The sequence below is a fragment of the Harpia harpyja genome, chromosome 2 (assembly GCF_026419915.1).
Source record: "Harpia harpyja isolate bHarHar1 chromosome 2, bHarHar1 primary haplotype, whole genome shotgun sequence".
Lineage (NCBI taxonomy): Eukaryota > Metazoa > Chordata > Aves > Accipitriformes > Accipitridae > Harpia > Harpia harpyja.
This window is the reverse complement of record NC_068941.1, coordinates 71,007,808-71,027,100: the sequence shown is the minus strand read 5'-3', so window position 1 is coordinate 71,027,100 and position 19,293 is coordinate 71,007,808. Positions and strand designations below refer to the sequence as shown.

At 39.8% G+C, this 19,293-nt stretch overlaps 1 protein-coding gene across 2 annotated transcripts in view; it reads right to left on the bottom strand.

Moving 5' to 3' along the window:
* The window catches only part of ADGRA3 (adhesion G protein-coupled receptor A3), a 63,658-nt gene extending 44,714 nt beyond the window's left edge, over window positions 1-18,944 (bottom strand). For both annotated transcript variants that reach the window (XM_052780345.1, XM_052780346.1), the window contains exons 1-2: window positions 18,586-18,944; window positions 2,291-2,362 (exon numbers count right to left, since the gene is read on the bottom strand). In XM_052780345.1, the coding sequence (XP_052636305.1) occupies window positions 2,291-2,362; window positions 18,586-18,860 (347 nt within the window). In that variant the 5' untranslated portion in view covers window positions 18,861-18,944. The remainder of the gene's footprint in view (window positions 1-2,290; window positions 2,363-18,585) is intronic.
* Between the last annotated feature and the right edge of the window lie 349 nt (window positions 18,945-19,293).

Here is a 19,293-nt window from a genome sequence, read left to right as displayed (position 1 = left end):
ATTTTAAAGCCATGCAAATTATCACAGTGAACATTAAGGAATATAATTTGAAACTGCTGAACATAATGTTAATGGTTAAAATAGTTTCCATGGCTTTCAACCTTTTTTTCCATTGACTATTCATTTAACTTTGAAAAATTATTTTAATTACAGGAGTAGCTTCTGTCCAAGGTCACAGGAGCATCTAAAGTGGAGAAGTTTACTTTTGCTGTGGTTAAATAGATTTTTTTTTTTTTTTTCTCCTGTTTCAGCTGGGATAGAGTTAATTGTCTTCCCAGTAGCTGGTATAGTGCTGTGTTTTGGGTTCAGTATGAGAAGAAGGTTGATAACACACTGATGTTTTCAGTTGTTGCTAAATAATGTTTAGACTAAGTCAAGGATTTTTCAGCTTCTGATGCCCAGCCAGCAAGAAAGCTGGAGGGGCACGAGAAGTTGGGAGGGGACACAGCCAGGGCAGCTGACCTCAACTGGCCAATGGGGTATTCCATGCCATGTGATGTCATGCCCAGTATATAAACTGGGGGGAGTTGGCCTGGGGGGGAAATCGCTGCTCAGGAACTAACTGGGCATTGGCTGGTGAGTGGTAAGCAATTGCATTGTGCATCGCTTGTTTTGTATATTCCAATTTTTTAATTATTATTATTGTCATTTTATTATTAATATTATTATCATTCTTGTTTTCTTCCTTTCTGACCTATTAAACTGTTCTTATCTCAACCCACGAGTTTTACTTCCCCCCCCCCAATTCTCTCCCCCACCCCACTGGGCTGGGGGCAGAGTAAGCAAGCAGTGCTTAGTTGCTGGCTGGGGTTAAACCATGGCATTTTTTTAAATTAGTCTTGCACATACACACACACACAAAGAGATGGTCATTAATGACTAGTGTATCATGCTACTTATCCCTTCCTTTATGATGAAGACACCTGGCCATTAATAATAATTTGTTGATATATTAACTCCTATACCAGTGCACTTAAAGTGTGTTATCTCATTCAGATGAGACCACCATGCCATCTAAAATACTGCTATCCCAGATCACTTTAAATGCTCAAATGTGATGCCTTCCTTACTGCTTTCTTTTCATGAAAGAAGATACCAAAATAACCTAAAAAATCCTTAAAAATGACAGGAGTTAAATGGAAGAAAGCTGGGTTCTTATTGTTTTAGAGAAAATTAAGATTTGGATTCATAGAGCAAATGTAAATGATCATCTCAAACTAATTAAAGTTTCAAGTATTTCCTGTCTGAAAATTCTAACGAGTTACAACAAATAACAACTGTCAGCAGATGCCTGTATTAGTTAAGCAAGGATGCCAAAATAATGTGTAAAAATCTAGAATGCCATCACTGCTGATAACCTTGCTTCTTTGGCACAATGGCTTATTTCTACAATAAAGCTCATCTGCCAGTGCAGAAGACAAATCTTTCTTCTGGCCTGTGGGGGACAGAATGGTGGAAGTGTTTGAATTTATTTAGGCCAGGTGACCGGGATTGCAGCCTTCAAGTTTTAGAGGAAGAGTAAAATACTCTTAATCCCCTGAAGCCAAAAGTCATTTGGAACTCTTCCTAGATGTTGCGAGATGATTATGAAACTGGCTACTTTCCCAGTCAAATGGCCTAGAAAAATCCTTATCTCTAAAGTTTCTGCTTGCTCCCAAGTAGATCAACCTGCCAATCCTGACCTTCTACCAGCTGGAAAAAAGCTGACTGTAACAGAAGCTACAATGCTGCTTATTATCCCATAGGCAATAGATCATCTGAAAGGGAAAGTGAAAACAGGAAGCTAAAGATGTCCAAGAAGTTATTCCCATCAGACTCACTCCCATTTTTCCCCCCCATACATTCAGTATGTACCAAAGTTACAAAGCAAGCAGCAAAACTGTTAAAATAAATGTCAGCAACAAACTTACAATGAATCTAGCCTCTTTTAGAGGCTCCAATACATCCGCTTCCCCTACAAATATACTTTACAATTGTTTGATAAAGGTTTTGACACTTCATAAGAAATTAAAGAAATAATTTTCTTTACAACATGAGTTTCCGTATTATGAGACCAACAACAAAGCAAAATCAGTCAAAACAAGTGAGATTATCCCTTTATGCTGTTACATGACATTCATATTCATGACGAGAACACTTAACTATTTTAACTCTTCAATCAAAAAAAACCTACATCAAAATAAAGTAAAAACACATCTCTTAAATAAGACACTGTTCTCAGAATTATTAAGGAAAAAACACTATATCACTTAATTTTTAAAGTCAAAATAGCTTTTTAAGAAGTGCTTACAATCTTTCAAGAAGGTGCAATCCAGAGAAGGAACCATTCTTCAACTCTGTTATTTTATTGTTACTCAGAATCCTGTAAACAAAACCAGACAAGAATAATATTTTAAAAGTTTGGTAACAAAATTATTTGCTACATCTTACACTTGTGGTATAAATCTTTTTAACAGCCTTTATAGCAAACTACAACGCCTAGCTCATTGTCTGAGGCATACATAACAGCACTGCTTAAATATTATGGAGAAAGGATTTTCTATGTTATGTGCCCTAAGTACCATACAAGTTTACGTAATTAACATACGAAAGAAAATACACCCATATAGGATTATCATAATAAAACACAGAATTGACATAATAGAAAAATGAAGTATTAAACAACCAATCTACACATTCAACACTCTGTTCTTCCATACCCATTTTGGTTTTCAAAACCCCGCAGCATATTGCCTGTTTCCCCATTTCCTCTGCTGCCACCCTCAGCCACTCACACACACTCACTTCTCCCATGTTGTGTCACCTTTCCCAGCCATCCTTCACACATTCATCCTTCTCCTCAATGCAGTCTTTTTAAGACATCTGCAAATAAACTCAGCAAGCACTCCTTTACTTCTATCTATCCTTTCTTCTCTTAAAGGACCATACAACCGCAAATTCCCCCTTCCACACAAACAACTGGATCAGGCCCATCTAGCCAAGTACCCTATTCTCCAATCACAGCTGTCTGCAGATGCAAACTATCCTCAAGTTAGGAAATCACTTCTATCACTGGATGCTTCCTTAGAAGGACCTGCTTTCTATACATCTACACATTTCTCTGTCACAAAAAAGACTATTTTCCTTTTGAACCACATAACACAACCTACAAAAGGTTTTGCATTACAAAGCTCTGTTCCATAAAGAACCCCTCATTTCATTTGTTTTGAACACAGCTCCTGCTAGCTCCATTTGATGCTCCCCCTTTCTTATACTGAAACAAGCAGTAATCCATCCCTGCCTACCCTCTCTTTACCGCATGTAATGATGTAGAAACCTAGATGGTCTCTTGCCAGATGGAAGATTCATATTTTACTTAATTGCTCTTCACAAGGAAGTCATTTTGTGCCGCCTTAGTAATTTCTGAGCTCTTTCCAGCTTTATTACACTCAAAGAATTCTGAGATAAGACCACCAGAACTGAAATAGTATTCATCACACAGACAAGTCACAAATCTACATAGTGGAATAATGATGTTCTGTTTTGTTTCCTATTGTTTTCCCAGCAATTCCTAACATCTGATCTGCCTTTACTACTTGTACTAAGAATTGAAAGTTTCTGGTCAGCTCAGTGCCCATCATCTTATATATGAAGACAGAATTGTCGTCATCCCCAGTACAATTTTCATTTTTCTACAACGTGCTGCTTCTGCCATTTTATTGCCCAGTTATTAGTTTCATAAACTTCTTCCAGAATTCTTCACTTTACCCTCATCCTTATTACATCAAGCAACTCACTAAACTCTGTCAACCCCCTACTCACACTGTTTTACAAGTCATTAAGAAATACATTGTGCATTACAGGTCTCTAAGACTCCACTCCACTGTGAGGGCTAACTATTTACTTCCACATCCACTTATCCTTCAGCAGGTTAGCTGTTCATACAATGATTTTCCATTTTAGGCTGACATACTATTTTCATCAAATGCCTTTGGTGAGGGACTGAGGGATGCCTTTTGGAAAAGCATCTATGTCTCATTACATCAACTGGATCATCCTTGTAAATATTTCGCTGATTCTGAAGGACTCCAAAGGTTTGTAGTGAAGAGCTTCCCATTACAGGAGATGTAAATTTTCCAGAGTACATCTCTCTCTTTAGCCAGGTATCCAAAGTATTCATTATAAATTCTACTGATTTGTTGAACACAAACATCAGACTTGGAACCACATAGTTCCCCTAAACTCCTGATGCCCTTAAAAATCAGCATTTGCCATTCCTCCAGTCCTCAAAAATCAAGTTCATTCTAAATGAGACTTCAGACATTCATCATCTGACTTTTTCATCCCTAAGTTCTTCTAAAAGCTCTCCAGTGCACACCATCTTGTCCTGGAAATTTATTTACTCTGTCAGTTTATTCCACAACTTCTGCTACAGTCACTTCAATTTCAGACAGGTCCTCTATCAAATGCATCCTGCAGATCCCAACATGTCTGTGCACTTCTTCAGTTACACCAATTACATCTTCAGGCTGGATAACTACTTCCGCACTTAAAACTGCCACTAGATTTCTTTCCAGTCTACTACATCTTTCAGATATCCTTTACAATAGCCATAAACCAAATACGCACACACACCCCCTCTTTCCTCCAATGCATAACATTTATTATCTAATGACAAGGATTAGTACTTCAAAACATCATGAATAAGATAAAACTAAAATACAGAAATACCAGTCTATGAAAACAGCATCATTTTGACACAACCATATATTACATTAAGTAGTTTTCTTCTCCAGGTTTCTCAAAGATTGCCTCAAGCCTCTGTGGTTTAGACAAACACAGGGCAGGCAATTTTTTGTCTCAGAGCTCTGACTTTGAGTCAATCTCTCTCTCTCAATCTCACACACACAGAATCAAGACAGCTGACCAAATTATTTGAAAATCTTTCCATTTCCAGTCTGACAGATGGAAGGTTTGAAAATTCTTAAGTTAAGATTAAATCATTCAACCAAGGTAACAGTTCTGATGCTAAAAGGAGGAGATCCCATTCCTTCTCCTCCCCTTACAGTCATACCATGTATTTATGCAGCTTATCTCAAGTCACCCCTGGTGCCCACTGCTCCACGAGCAACTAATGTTAAACTACACATTTACCCAAGGCATCTTCCAAGAGATTAATTTATATGTCAACCACAAAAGTGTGATCAACATAGTACGCTACAGAGTCAGCTAATCCCCAGTGAAGACTGATCACATGAATGGTGGAAAGGATGAGAAAAAAATACTTAAAAGTATACTGAGAATTTGCTGTTATATATGCCTATAATGCCTGTAACATCCACTAGAGTGTCAGCTAAGAAAAATTGCTCTAGTGAAAATACAGTTCTAGAGTCAAATACATTAAGCTACCTTACAAGAAGGAAAAAAGTACAATTGCCCCTTGGCTGCAGCTGTGATAACCTAGATGACCAAACAAAGGAAACAGAGAGTATTCTTTAAAAACAGATGTACAAATCAAAGCAGCCCAGGTACTCTTCAGAAATCTACATGTATTTGAAGAAATCCTTGCATCAAGGAAGGCCCAACATGTAACAGAAAACCTGAATACACATTTGCACTCTGCAAGTTTGGTGATAACAATAATAACAGCAGCAACATACAACTTGGAATGCCTGCAAAACTAGTAAAATTTAACTGAAGCATTAAAATCACACATCCTAAAGTCTTTGAAATGACTTTCACTTCTACTCAAAGAAAAAAGGGTTTCAAGCTAAATAGTAAGTGTTATTTGTAGAAATGGTAGGTACAGGATTCATTCTGCAAACCAAATCTATTCAGAGCAAAGTACACCTTTATTTCAACATCTTTCCTGGTTTCAGAAATATATGCGGGAAGATAGATAATAATTTCTAAAGAAATGAATGAAGGAGCTTATAAAAAACCTCATTAATAGTTAATGCAAACTGAAAATAAGGCATAACAGCAGCAGCAAGAAAAAACACAGACCAATTTCAGACTTATGGATAAAATAAGAAGAAAAAAACGTGAGGTTCAGAAAACATCCAAGTCAACACAAGCAGGCAAGCGAACTACAATCTTTGGCAGCAAAGAAATTATTTGTATTTTAGCTATAATTGACTTCATCTTAAGATTTATTGATTTTACCTGTACTTTTTCCAGAAAAAGGAGCTATTCAAAATGGAGCAGAAACCACTTCAAAAGTAGCTATAACTGACTGAACTAAATTTAAATTAAATAAAAATTACAGTTCTGTAAAAAACCAACAAAAACACCAACACACACACCCCCAGTTTTCTGACATTGCCTGTAAAATAATAGGCCTAAAGTAGAAGCCTTTGAATATCTGTGCACTGGGTAAATTTCTCGCTGGAGTGTGATGTACAAATTATAGTCAGGCTGATTTAGTATTTTCTCTGCAGAGGCTGTTAGTTGCTCAACCATAAAGGTTTAGTACAATAAATGATAGATTTTACAACACTCCATATAACCTAAGACATTTCATCACACTTAAAAATGTTGTAAGTGTAATCTTTAAAAAAAAAATGCAGTTTAGAACTTGCTATTAATATGTTTAGTCTATACATTATTAGAAGTGTTAAGGGATGTGGCATAAAAAGACAAAACACGATAAAGCATTCACCTCACAGTAGATGTTTTATAGTCACTTTCACAATTTCTGTGCATTAATGTACAGTGAAATGATGGACTATTATGTACCACTTAGACACAGAAAATTATTTGTGATCAATAATAATTCTAAGTTACCAGTTTAAGACCATAATTTTTCCTAAGAGGCAAGTAATGCTGAAAATACACGAACTTTTCTGTCATTATGAAGTTTAAAGGGAAAATAGTAGAGAGCTACAGATCTCCACTCATTCCCATCTTGTTCAACTCTTCTTTAACAAGTGACTTTGCAACATAAATGACGTACCCGGAGATTTCATGAAGGGGTTTCCATAGCCTAACATCATTGCTGCTCTGTATGTCTTACAAGCTCCAGATCAGTTTTTTTTTTTTTTAAATGATCAACAATACCTGCTTGGAACAAAAGCATTTTGCTTGTCCAACCCTTACATAACTGAAAATAAAATGTGGAACTACCACATGCAAACACACAGCCATGGGAATTAACACAAAAAACTTGGAAGGCAGCTGAAAAGTAGGTTCTAGAAAGCATTATGGACAATGTCTCAAGTCACCTTAAAGCAATGCATTTCCCTCTCCTTTGACTGAGCAGAATGGTTGTAGAGACAAAGAGGTGATCTGTAGCTCAAGAAAAAAAGATACCACCACCCCCCAAAAAAACCCTAAAACCCACCCCAGCTTTTCACCCATTCCAAGAACATTGCTGAAATGTTACTATGTTGAACATAGCTTGGATCTGAAATCCCTGTTTGCATTTTGCGCCATGAAGTGACAGAAGAATTTGGCAAAACTCTGCAAAGAAACTCAACTCTGGCTCTTATTGGCAAGACCTTTAGCAATAGATGCCCAGTTGCTAGCATGCAAAACATAACTATGCAGTCAAACCCAAAGTCTGTCTTTTGTACTACAAAAAGTTTTAGCAACAGATACTAAAGGTGATGTAATCATCCTTTTCTTTTTGATACAGCAGGGGGAAAAAAAAAAAAAATCAAGGCTTGATTTGTTTTTACCATTAGAATAAGGTGATAAGCACCAAGTAAAAAAAGTTTTGTTCTATGAAACAATTTTGGTTTGTCAGCTATAAAACAACCATCACTAAGACAGCAGTCAACTAGACAGGAATTTAGAATGCACCTCCAAACTTCACAAATGAATCCTTTCATAGGATACTATTAAAATACACACACGTCCATTAACACTATTACAAAATAGTCAAAATGGCCTCCAGGAAGCCTGTGTAAAGACTGGGAGACAGCGTAACTTCTAGGTGAATGCTGAAGTAGCTTCCAGAACATGTTTTAACAGACCCAAATAGAGAGCCAGGAAATAGAAAATAAATCAGATCATTTCATGATGATGGCTGTATACTCTAAGGACTGGGAAAGCGGCCACCAGCAAAAATTGGACTAAAATAACCATCTGTACAAGTAAGAAAAATGCCTTCTGCTGAAAGCCGTGAACATGCAAAAAAAAAAAAAAACATTTTTTGAAGTTTATCTTGTAGAAGCTGTGATTTAACAAGGATACAAAACCCAGTATTTTTCAACAGTCAGTATTTTGCCTTCTAGAGAGTTACTGGTGTCAAAGGGAAAGAAGTAATGGACTGAGCAGAACATGAACAGTAGTACTTCCTTAAAAGTAACCCTGAAATGAAAACACTCCCCAAGCTATATACAGAGAAAGAATTATGAATCTTTCCAAAGCCCCTAACAAAAGGAGACTATTTTCCAATTTAACAATAACATTATAATCGAGGAAGCTTAGCAATGAAACATTTGCAAAATATAAGTTTGCAACAGATAAAAGACTTCCTGTGCTATTTCATTATTATGCATATTAAACAATATTAAGATTGTAAACTAAAACACTCAGAAGTAATGAAATTACAGAATTAAAACTGTGTCTATATCACTTCATTTTTAACTGGGAATGTGCTAACTTCATATGCTATAATGACAGACTTTTGTTTCTATACAATCTCTGCAGCATTCAAGCAACAATGCTCACTTCGTGTACTGCTATTAAAGATATTTTTTTTCTTGATATTCAGTATGTGGCCACATGCTTTATTTCTTGCCTTTCTTTAAGGATAAACCGTTCTTTAAGGACAGAAATTCTTTATTTCTAGTGAAATACAGTGCCAATCACTGAAGAACCTCAGTGAATTTCCTATGTAAAAGTACTAAATAAAAATCATCCTAGAAAAAGGACAGAACTGAGATGCAAACCAGAATACAATAATGAGTAGCAATGCTGCTGAAAATGATACTACTATCAAAAGAAATTCTTGTGAAATTATGGCCTTACCAGCCAAACCTCTCTTTCTAGTACCTATCCTGGGTTGGAAAGCCTACCTAAGAGAAAATTAAGAGGACACAGCAATATCCAATTTCTTCCAGCACTAACTCTGAGTTGCTGTTTCTAAAGCTAACCAAAAGCATTGGTAACCTAACCCTTGTGACCATTACATTCTGGGAAGCTTCCTCCAAATCTCTCTCCCCACCTCTTCCTATCTGTAGCATCTGCATTAGTTTAAGAGATGATGATTGACTTTTTCTGTAGTAACCCTCCTGTCTTCCTCCTCTTCCTTCTGCTCCCTCCTGAGTTTCCCACTTCTTATCCACCACATGTACACTTTTTAGGATTCTCACTGACTTGTGGTTCAGTGCAAGTTTACCCTACCCCTCCAACCTCCATACATACACATAAAAGAGTAACTCCCTTCACAAGAAATACTACACACACACAGATGGCTAGCCAGACTCGCCTAACTTAAGCTGATATAGCCAATACATTCTATGTGTCATATCACAGTAGTATTAATTATAGCATATACTGCCACGCCCAGTCTCACATGTATTTACATTTCCTATCAGGTATATGTACTCTCTAGAAAGTGCTTTGTCTAGACACATTAGCAAGCACTTCCCGTCAACTGCTGGCACACGAAGATATATTTTCACAAAAATTTATAGCCTAATCCTACAGAATTCAACAGTTTTTGGATAGTTTAGCTCCCTGAACTGACCAGGCACGGAGCCAGACAAATGCTAGTACAGCAGCAAGGGACAGGAAAAAACAGCTCCAATTCAGGGTACAGTTTTACAGGCAGCTGGATCTGGATCTAACTTTCAGCACTCAGAGGGGGAGATCTCCTCTCCCCTGCCCTTGCTCTTGATCATCCCTGTGTCAGAAGCACCAAGAGAGGGTGGAAGGGGATCTCCCTTCTCCAGCACAGAGCTGTAAGGTTAGCTCACTGCAACCCATGGAAACTAATGAGCCCATCAACACACAATTTTGAGAATTGGTTTAAATTTCTGTTGACAACAAAGGCTGTTATCCTAAAACAACAGTTTGAGATATTAGAATCAGTCATTTGGGATGTCTTACAGGATGCTTTTAGAAATCTGAGCATAACTTGCAAACTCTGTCTGATCCTAAGTTTCAAGGTAAAACCTATTCTATAACAACATGGGCTAATAACGAGTTCCTGTATCCGACAGAAAGAAGCCTGTATGTTCATCTCCTCAGATGGAAATAGCACACCATGTGGACCATACCAGAAGAGTCTTCCCAGACTGTGTTATACCACTACCATTTCCTTGTATGATCCATCTTCTCCTACTGGCATCCAGTCACTAATCCTGCCTTTACTGATTTTGTGGGTAGCTGCTGAATTTCTGAGAATTCTTGCCCATCTCGCACTAAGCCAGTTACACTCATCCTTCAGCACCTTATCTGTGCTGCCTCCATTCCCTCTGAAGTCCTTCTCATTTCCCACCTCCGTAACAAACACATCCATTCAAAGAAACACACACTCCCATCTCAACTCCTCCCCAACTCCCAGTAGTAGTTTCTACCATTTAATCCATTCTCCCTGCCCTTCTTCACTCTGTGTCTAGACCCTAACCTCCCTCCCTCTACCTCAAAGACTGTTTTTTTCCCTAGATTGAACTGACCTAGCACAGCACACAGATTGTACTCTTGGACAAAGCACCTGAAGGTGGCACAGCCCACAGCCACCTAGAGCTGTAATGCTCGAGACTTGTCTGGATGAATCCTAGAATACACTGTCCAGTGCAGACAGAATTGTGGAATTAAGCTGCCTATTTCTTAAACATCTTTAATCAATCTGCATTTATTATGTTTGGTTTGTTTGGGTTTTTTTCCCCAAAAAAGCTCTTAGTTGGTCTGCCTTGACAAAAAGGGTCAAGTTCCTACTCTAAAAGCGACAACTCTGCAGCCCTGCCAAAACTGGCTGACTAGCTTGGACCACACACACCACCAAAGCAACTATGCTACTTCGGGACCTAGCTGCTCTGTACTGCAGTGCACTGGCATCCCATTCACTCTAAGGCAGCTTGGAGATCTGCAGGACAGTACTGTACTGCACCACTGGACATGCCCTGTGTCATTACCAAAGGAGGAGTCACCACACAGTAATGCAAATAAACAGTAATTAAAGGATACGAACTGTCCCACTGTAGTGTTCTAAAGGCAACAAGACATTGCAGTTTTCACTGCTAAACAGCCCAACAGTGAAATCCAAAGGTGAAAATAAAATTCTCACCTATTTACTGTGTTAAAAGACTAAAGATATTTAATAGAGTATTTAAGATTTTACAAATTAATATTTAAAATTCATTAATTATCTCACTGCAGAAAGCAAAACTCACTAAAACATACTTTAGTTATCTGAAGTTCTTAAATTTAAAACAATTTATTATTATTAATGAAAAGAAATGCTCAACTGTTTTGAATCTTAATGGATTAACTACTGGTACAAAGAAAGCATTTAAACTGTAGAGAGTCAAGAGTTATAGATACTATTACAGTGAAGATACAGACTAAAGGAAGTAATGACAAATGTTCATGAACCTGCAACATATCTGGCCCATGCAAAGTACATATGGGAACAATTAAATTCTGAAAAATCTAACCTTGCAGCTCCATACTTGTTTTAAATTACAAAAAAAACCTCTGAAACATGAACAAACTGCAAGCAGAAATGAATGAGACACATGTAGTTACTCATTTTTCATCACTGCAGCACAAATTCTAGTTCTATTTCTTTAACTCTTGGCATTAACTTTTAAATTTTAATACTTTGCGGGACTGAAACAAAAACAGGAGTACTACTGATCAATAAAAGACAACAACAGAAGAAAAAAGGATTAGTCCTGAAGATGAAAATCTCTCTTCTTAAGGCTACCTAAAGCATAATGCATTGAACATTTAATACTCACTTAATGAACACATAAAGGGCACTGCTTATATGGATATCTTCATGGGAATAAAGGTATTGGGCAATTCTACATTAATATTGTGGCTCAGAGAATTACAAAAATTAATTTGTACTCATTATAAAAATTTTAATTTGCTCTCCAGAATTTTGCAGAACTTATTGCTGTCCTCCTCCCTTATTTTCAACTCAGCAGTAATCAATACATAGCTCTCATTCAAAATCTAAGCCCCAGGCTTGTAACAACTGCCTACAGTTTTCTCTATGGTACAGAAGCCATATTTCTAATTACTTCATGTATTTAATCAAAAGTACAATAATCTCATTGTGAAAGGCACCTAAAACAATTTAAAAAATGCTTATATAGAAGAATAACCTTTAGAAAAAAAATCAGCATGCATTGATACAATCATTATTGCATGAAGACTACTACCAATTACAACGCACCATGTATGTTAAAGCCATTACTGCAACACTAAAAGAAACAAGAGAACACTATTCAAACTTGACTGGATATCCCACTGGATACGTATTAACAACGTAACATGATGTCTTCCAAAGCTGAATAGTTACTTGGGTAGAACAAAATACTGCAATTTAGAAGAAAACACTGTTCAAATTGTGACCTCAGAATTTTCTTGCAATACTCATATACACACAAAAGTGTACACAATCATAAAAGATGAATGTATGTATTCAATATGCTATAATAATAACCCCACAATAATGAATCAGTGTTGGAACAGGGCATACTGCAAAGCATGAATCTGATTTCGAATGTGGCTTGCTGTCTTCTCAACAAGGTAAAAGACGTGCACAAAATCTGATAGATTTACACTGAATAGGTCTACTAGAATAGAAGCCTATCAGAAAATGAAACTTCACTAATGATTTTAGGAGTCAGATGCCACTGGTAAAAAGGCATGTACAAGTACTTGTGAATTACTAAATTGTGGATATGACAATTATCAAGTACTGTCTCTGTACTGCCATGTGTTCATGAGTAAAACATATTTTGCATAGTCCATGGATCCACGACTGAAGAAAATTTTAAGGTAAGTTTTAATGGGAGTTATTAGCCCTTTGTGTCTTCAAAAAAATATTAACACTGCCCAAGTTATTAGTACTGAACACTTAAAATTGTCTATTTTAGACTGTTTTAACTAAAAAGGGATTAGCTGTCAAGAGCACCCTCCAGTTAATAATGGAAATGTACTTTAAAAGAAGAGGCAAATTTCCACAGAAGACATTTACTATGCCTATACTTTCTGTTTGTCAAGGTTTTGGTAAACACTTTTTTCCAAACATGTAATAAAGAAAGGCCCAACTAAATAAAACAAAGGTGTATTGGGTTTGCATGGCAAGGTTTTGGTAGTGGGGAGGCTATGGGGGTGGATTCTGTGCGAAGCTGCCAGAAGCTTCCCCTATGCCTGACAGAGACAATGCCAGCCGGCTCCAAGATGGACCTGGCGCCAGCCAAGGCCGAGCCCATCAGTAACAGCGGTAGTGCCCCTGTGATAACGTATTCAAGAATGGGGAACAAAAAACCAAAACTGGCAACTTCAGCCGGACAGACAAGTGAGAATACATGAGAGAAACAACCCTGCAGACCCCCAGGTCAATGAAGAAGGAGGGGGAAGAGGTGCTCCAAGCGCTGGAGCAGAGATTCCCCTGCAGCCTGTGGGGAAGACCATGGTGAGGCAGGCTGTCCCCCTGCAGCCCATGGAGGTCCACAGTGGAGCAGATATCCACCTGCAGCCCGGGGAGGACCCCACGCCAGAGCAGGTGGGTGCCCGAAGGAGGCTATGACCCCATGGGAAGCCTGCGCTGCAGCAGCCTCCTGGCAGGACTTGCGGACCCATGGAGTGAGAAGCCCACACTGGAGCAGGTTTGCTGGCAGGACTTGTGACCCCACGGGGGACCCATGCTGGAGCGGTCTGTGCCTGAAGGACTGCAGCCCGTGGGAAGGACCCCACACTGGAACAGGGGAAAAGTGTGAGGAGTGCTCCCCCTGAGGAGGAAGGAGTGGCAGAAACAACGTCTGATGTGACCACAATCCCCATTCTCCGTTCCCCTGGGCTGCTGCAGGGGAGGAGGTAGAGAAAATCAGGAGTAAAGTTAAGACCAGGAAGAAGGGAGGGGTGGGGGGAAGGTGTTTTAAGATTTGGGTTTATTTTCATTACCCTACTCTGATTTGATTGGTAATAAATTAAACTAATTTCGCCAAGTTGAGTCTATTTTGCCCGTGACACTAACTGCTGAGTGATCTCACCCAGTCCTTAACTCAACCCACAAGCCTTTTGTTGTATTCTCTCTCCCCTGTCCAGCTGAGGAGAGGGAGTGATAAAGCAGCTTTGGTGGGCACCTGGCATCCAGACAGGGTCAGCCCACCAAAGGAAATGAAAACAATTTAGCAAAGCATCAGATCACGCCTCAAAAAAAGAAAAGAATATTAAAAATAAATCAATACATAAAATGAAAACAAATATTAAAACTTGAAGTCCTTTTTCTGTAAGAAGGAAAAAATTACTCACATAATTACACATAATTCAGGTAATTACAATGTAATCACACATTGTAATACAAGTGACTACTTGTATTGAGTAGTCACTTGAGTGACGTTTTGCTTTGAAACTTTTGGAATTTAGGAATTTGTGTTACAAACAGAGAGGCTGTGCAGATATCTGGAAGGCCAAGTATGCCTTTCAGCTGCTTAGCTAAAACTACTGATAGACTACTCATGGATGTAGTCTGACATGATTATATTTAGGAGCTGGACAAAAACTGTGACATTTTAAGACTTTTCTCAACAGCAACCCAGTTAAGCATATCTTTGAACAGTTCTGAACACAAATCCAGGCTAATGCTCTGGCTTGTAAATTCTAACACTTGCAAGTGCAAACACTGATACTCATATGTTCCTATCAGGATATGTGGGTAAGCAAAGTTGTTTGCAGTAAGGCTCCTGATTCAGAAACATGACTCTTTACTGAGTACATATGCTCTTCCTCCATTTATTTAGATTCTTATTCCTATAGAATAACCTATGTGTAACGGGTAACCAAAATTCTCAATAAATAACAAGGACTACAACTTCACGGGATTGTCTTCAGTAGGATTACACATTCTCTTCCGAAGAACGAAGTAATGGCTAATACCCACCAAGTTATGACATCATTTGAGCTTGCATCAAAGAAACACAACACCAATGGATATCTTATCTCAGACTTCTATTACAAGAGCATAGTGCATTCCTCACTTAAATGTAAATTGGGGCCACAGCTTCAGTATCTACTGAAATACAGAGCATGTCAGACAAAGCACCGAGTCACATTCACCCAGTTACGTTATCTTCACACCAAAAGCATCTCATCTGGCTGGTTAAACTACAAGGTCAAAGCCACCTATGGTGTTCATGTAGATACACCCTTCATGTGTATCCCAATCGGGTTTTATTATATAAGTCTACAAAAAAGTCCCTTCCTTAGCTATAACTAAACTTGAATTCACCTTGGAATTTGACCTAACTGCTCAGTAAAGCACCAGCTAATGCTACCTGGATTCTAAAGGAATCTCAATTTACAGTACTGCCAGAAATCCCAAACATTACTTATTCTCCCATTAATAGTCTTCCTCCAGTGTTTGCTTTCCTTCCTCAATCATGAAACAAACTTATTTTATCTCTTATCAATTGAAATCAAGTTAGGATATTTTTTCTGAATTGTTACTAAAGGTTCTAAATACTACTGACCTAAATTACTAGGACAATAAAATGTTTTGTGGCAAAAAAAGGCCAAGGCATTTTGTAAACTAAGTGACCTTCCCCAACTTATCAATATCATTGTTAACCACTAACTACAATTGTGTGCAAGAATGAAAGAACCTGGCCAGCATCCTCAGATGTTACTAGTTTATTCTAATTTCCACTATTTCCCTTATTTCCTCACTTTTTAGAGATTTTTGTCTTCAAAAATATTTCATTGGGGAAAAAAAAATTGTAAATGCTAAGTGCACAGCAGCTGATCTACTGAAAGTCTAAGAGTTTAATCAACGATAAGGATGGAATCAGGATTTCTAAAATTAATCACTTCATTCGAGTCATTCTTAGCTCCCTCAAAACCCCCAAAGTTATATAAAACTATAGAGCTACTCATATTTAAAATCAGTTTGCGCAAAGAGTCAACATAAAAGAAAATTAACTGAATTAAAATGCAGCTGACCTACACAACAACGATCTATTTTCAGCTACTTATCTCTGCAGTGATCCACTAATCCACAAAGATATAACAGAACTAGTACTTATCTTAATAGAAGAATCCCACAAGAATCAAGATTCAAGATAACTCAGGGCAGTTTGACTCTAATCAGACAACCTTCCACTATCCACCAAGTGCTGCAATTCTAAGTATCAGCTTGGAAAAGAAAGTAATTTTTGGCAAAAGATTAGATAACAATTAACCCAGCCACTACTAATCAACATGTTAATGAAATGGCACTTGGCAACACACCCCATAAATCACCAAAACTTTCTAACCAGGTTAACATGGATTCAAATTAAAAAAAAAAAAAAACAAAAAACACACACCAAAAAAACCCCAACCACAAAAACAAACTCTCTCAGAGATATGAAAGTCATGCCTCAAGAGTCAACAAACTTGAAAGATCCTGAACCACAACAGTTATTGTGCCCACTCTGTTAGAAAAAGCAGCATTGGTTTAGTAATCTTTGCCTCATATTTAAGTAAAATTTCAAAGTGTGTGTTCATATTAATTGTATCAACACAGTTATGATAGTTACTACACGTAACAATGAAAAAATCACATTGTTTCTTGCTACGTTTATTAAAAGGGAAAAACAAATGTTTCGGAAGTTATCATTAACTTCAAAGGCCAGTTAAAACTGAAAGCAACTCATTAGTGTATGCAGATATGCTCTAGATAATGAAGGAGTATGAAAATAAAGATGAAAGATGAACCATTCTCCCAAATTCTTCTGTCACTGCAATTATGAACAAAGGTCCATTCATAGCAAGGCTGCTGTGTTTGATATCTGCTTGTCTTTCACAGCAGAGCTGTGACTCCAAGTTTTTTGAACTAAAAGACCCCCACAGTCAACTTCAGTGTATCAACTGTACTAACATCTACTTTTATCAAAATTTTAATGGATAATACTCTATTTTTAAGTTAATCAGCTGTAAAGCATTGGAGGCTAAAAAAGACTAAAATGGATTTGTTGATCAAACAGCAGTCACCTTCTACTTTTAGCTTTCTTTACTACTTCAGAAACTTCACATATGAATATTTCTGGTCACTTCTCACAGGTAATTTAGAAATACTCTCTGAACCCTTGCAGACTGCCAAGCAAGAACAACTACTTTAGCCTTAACCACCTCCCTTTTTTGGCTTTCCCTTTTCTCATAGGTCCATATCCATGTATCTGCTGCTGACTGGGTCCACACCACACTAGGACTTCCGGAAGGAAGCCCTTCCTTGGTGTTTCAGTGCTGTCAATGTTCGCAAAAGCAGCAGTCAGATTGTTGTTCTCATGACAGAACTATATACATTCTGTGTTTATTAAACTCGGATTATTGGTAGATCTTTCAAACCTGTGATTTCCAGTTAAGTAGATAAATATCTTAAGCTAGACCCCATAATTCAGTTTCTTTTAACCAATTTTCTTGCATACTACTTGGTTGCATTTGAGTCTTCCCATGGTAGCACAGGCACTTTAAGGGTCTCTAAAGAGGGGACAGGTTTCCCCTTTTAGGACCATCAACCGACGAAATCCAGTGCTGCAAACGTCCTTGCCCATGTCAGGGGGTTTGGACTAGGTGATCTTTAAAGCTCACTTCCAACCCAAACCATTCTACAAACTTCTTTGCTAGAGTGACCGATTAACATCTCGGGAAGAAAAACAACTTGCAAATCTTTTCTTTACATGTGCACACTCACGTCTAAGTAAATAGCAACATATTTCTTACTTTGGAGTAAGTTGCACATCCTGTTTGAAACTTGTTATTCAAATAGATGAGCTAGGATTGCCTCCACTTAAAAAGAGCACGCCTACTGCTACATGGAAGTAAACTGACCTTTTTTCCAAAGAAGAAACAAAATAAATCCCTTTGGCTGGTTTTATCATGACCTGCAACAAACAACTTGCTGTTTGCTACCGCAAAACTTCAGGCCCACCTAGCATACTGCACGCTGAGCGGCTCACGCTCTCTATTTGCGTTTGGTTGTTAGAACTACCTCAAAGCGCGACACTCCAAAGCTGAGCTTCTCCTGAGATTAAAAAAAATAAATTTAGGGAAGTTAAAACAAAACAACAAAAAAGAGCAGAATTACTTTTAATAAAGGAACACCTAAGCTTTCCGACCAGGGTGAACCCTTTGATGGAGAGCAGCCCCAAGGGGGAGGAAGGAGCAAGGGGGGGTGTGGGGATGCTGCTCCGTGGGGGCGGTGAGTAACGGGACGCCCCCCCCCCCCAAATCACCACTCCGGGAAGCTAAGGGAAAACATGAAAAGCACAGCCCCCCCAAAAAATCCGCCTCTGGGGCTTCCCCCAGCAGCAGAGGGGGTCAACCACGCTTCCCCCCCGCCCCGCGCCTGACCCCATTTTACCTCAGGCCGGCGCTCCCCCCACCCCGTCCACGTCGCACCAAGGCCGCCCACCCCCCACCGGGTCCGGTACTCACAGGGTGACCGTCCGGTTAGGCAGCGCCTCGGGAGGCAGGACCTGAACGAGCTCCAGGTTGCTGCAAACTACCTTCACCTCCACCGGGCCGCCGGTGGCCGCCGACGCTTTGCCGGCGCTCTTGGGACGACCGTCGTACTTACAGCCCGGGGGCAGCGCGGCGCCGCCGCCCCCCAGCGCCGTCAGGAGCAGGAGAGCGGGCAGGAGCCCCGCCGGGCGACGACGGCGGCGGCGGCGCGATGGGCGGCAGGCAGCGCGGCGGCCGGGGGACAGCATGGCGGGGCTGTGTAGGGCCCTGCTCCACTCCTCCCGCAGGCGGCAGGGACAGACGGGGCCGGGCGGGAGATGAACGAGCGAGGCCGTGGGGGGTGGGGGGGGAGGAAAGGGGGCGCGGTTCGGCCCTGGCCTAGCTCCGCGGGGGCGGCGCCAGGCGCGGCCGCAGCGCTGCCGCCATCTGGTGCCGCGGGGGCGGTGGGCTGCGGGCGGGCGGGCAGGAGCCGCGGCCGCCCTCGTCTTTGTGTCGGGGCCGGGCGGGCTTCGCGCAGCGGCAGCAGCGCCGCCTTCCGCCGGTGCCGGAGCCCCGCGGCAGCGAGGGTGCCCGCCGGGCCTAGGCCCCACTGCGCAAGCGTCGCGGTGGCGGCGGCCGCCACCGCGCATGCGCGTCGCCCGACGGGGGGGGTCGCGGCGGGGAGGTGCTGCTCCCCGGCGG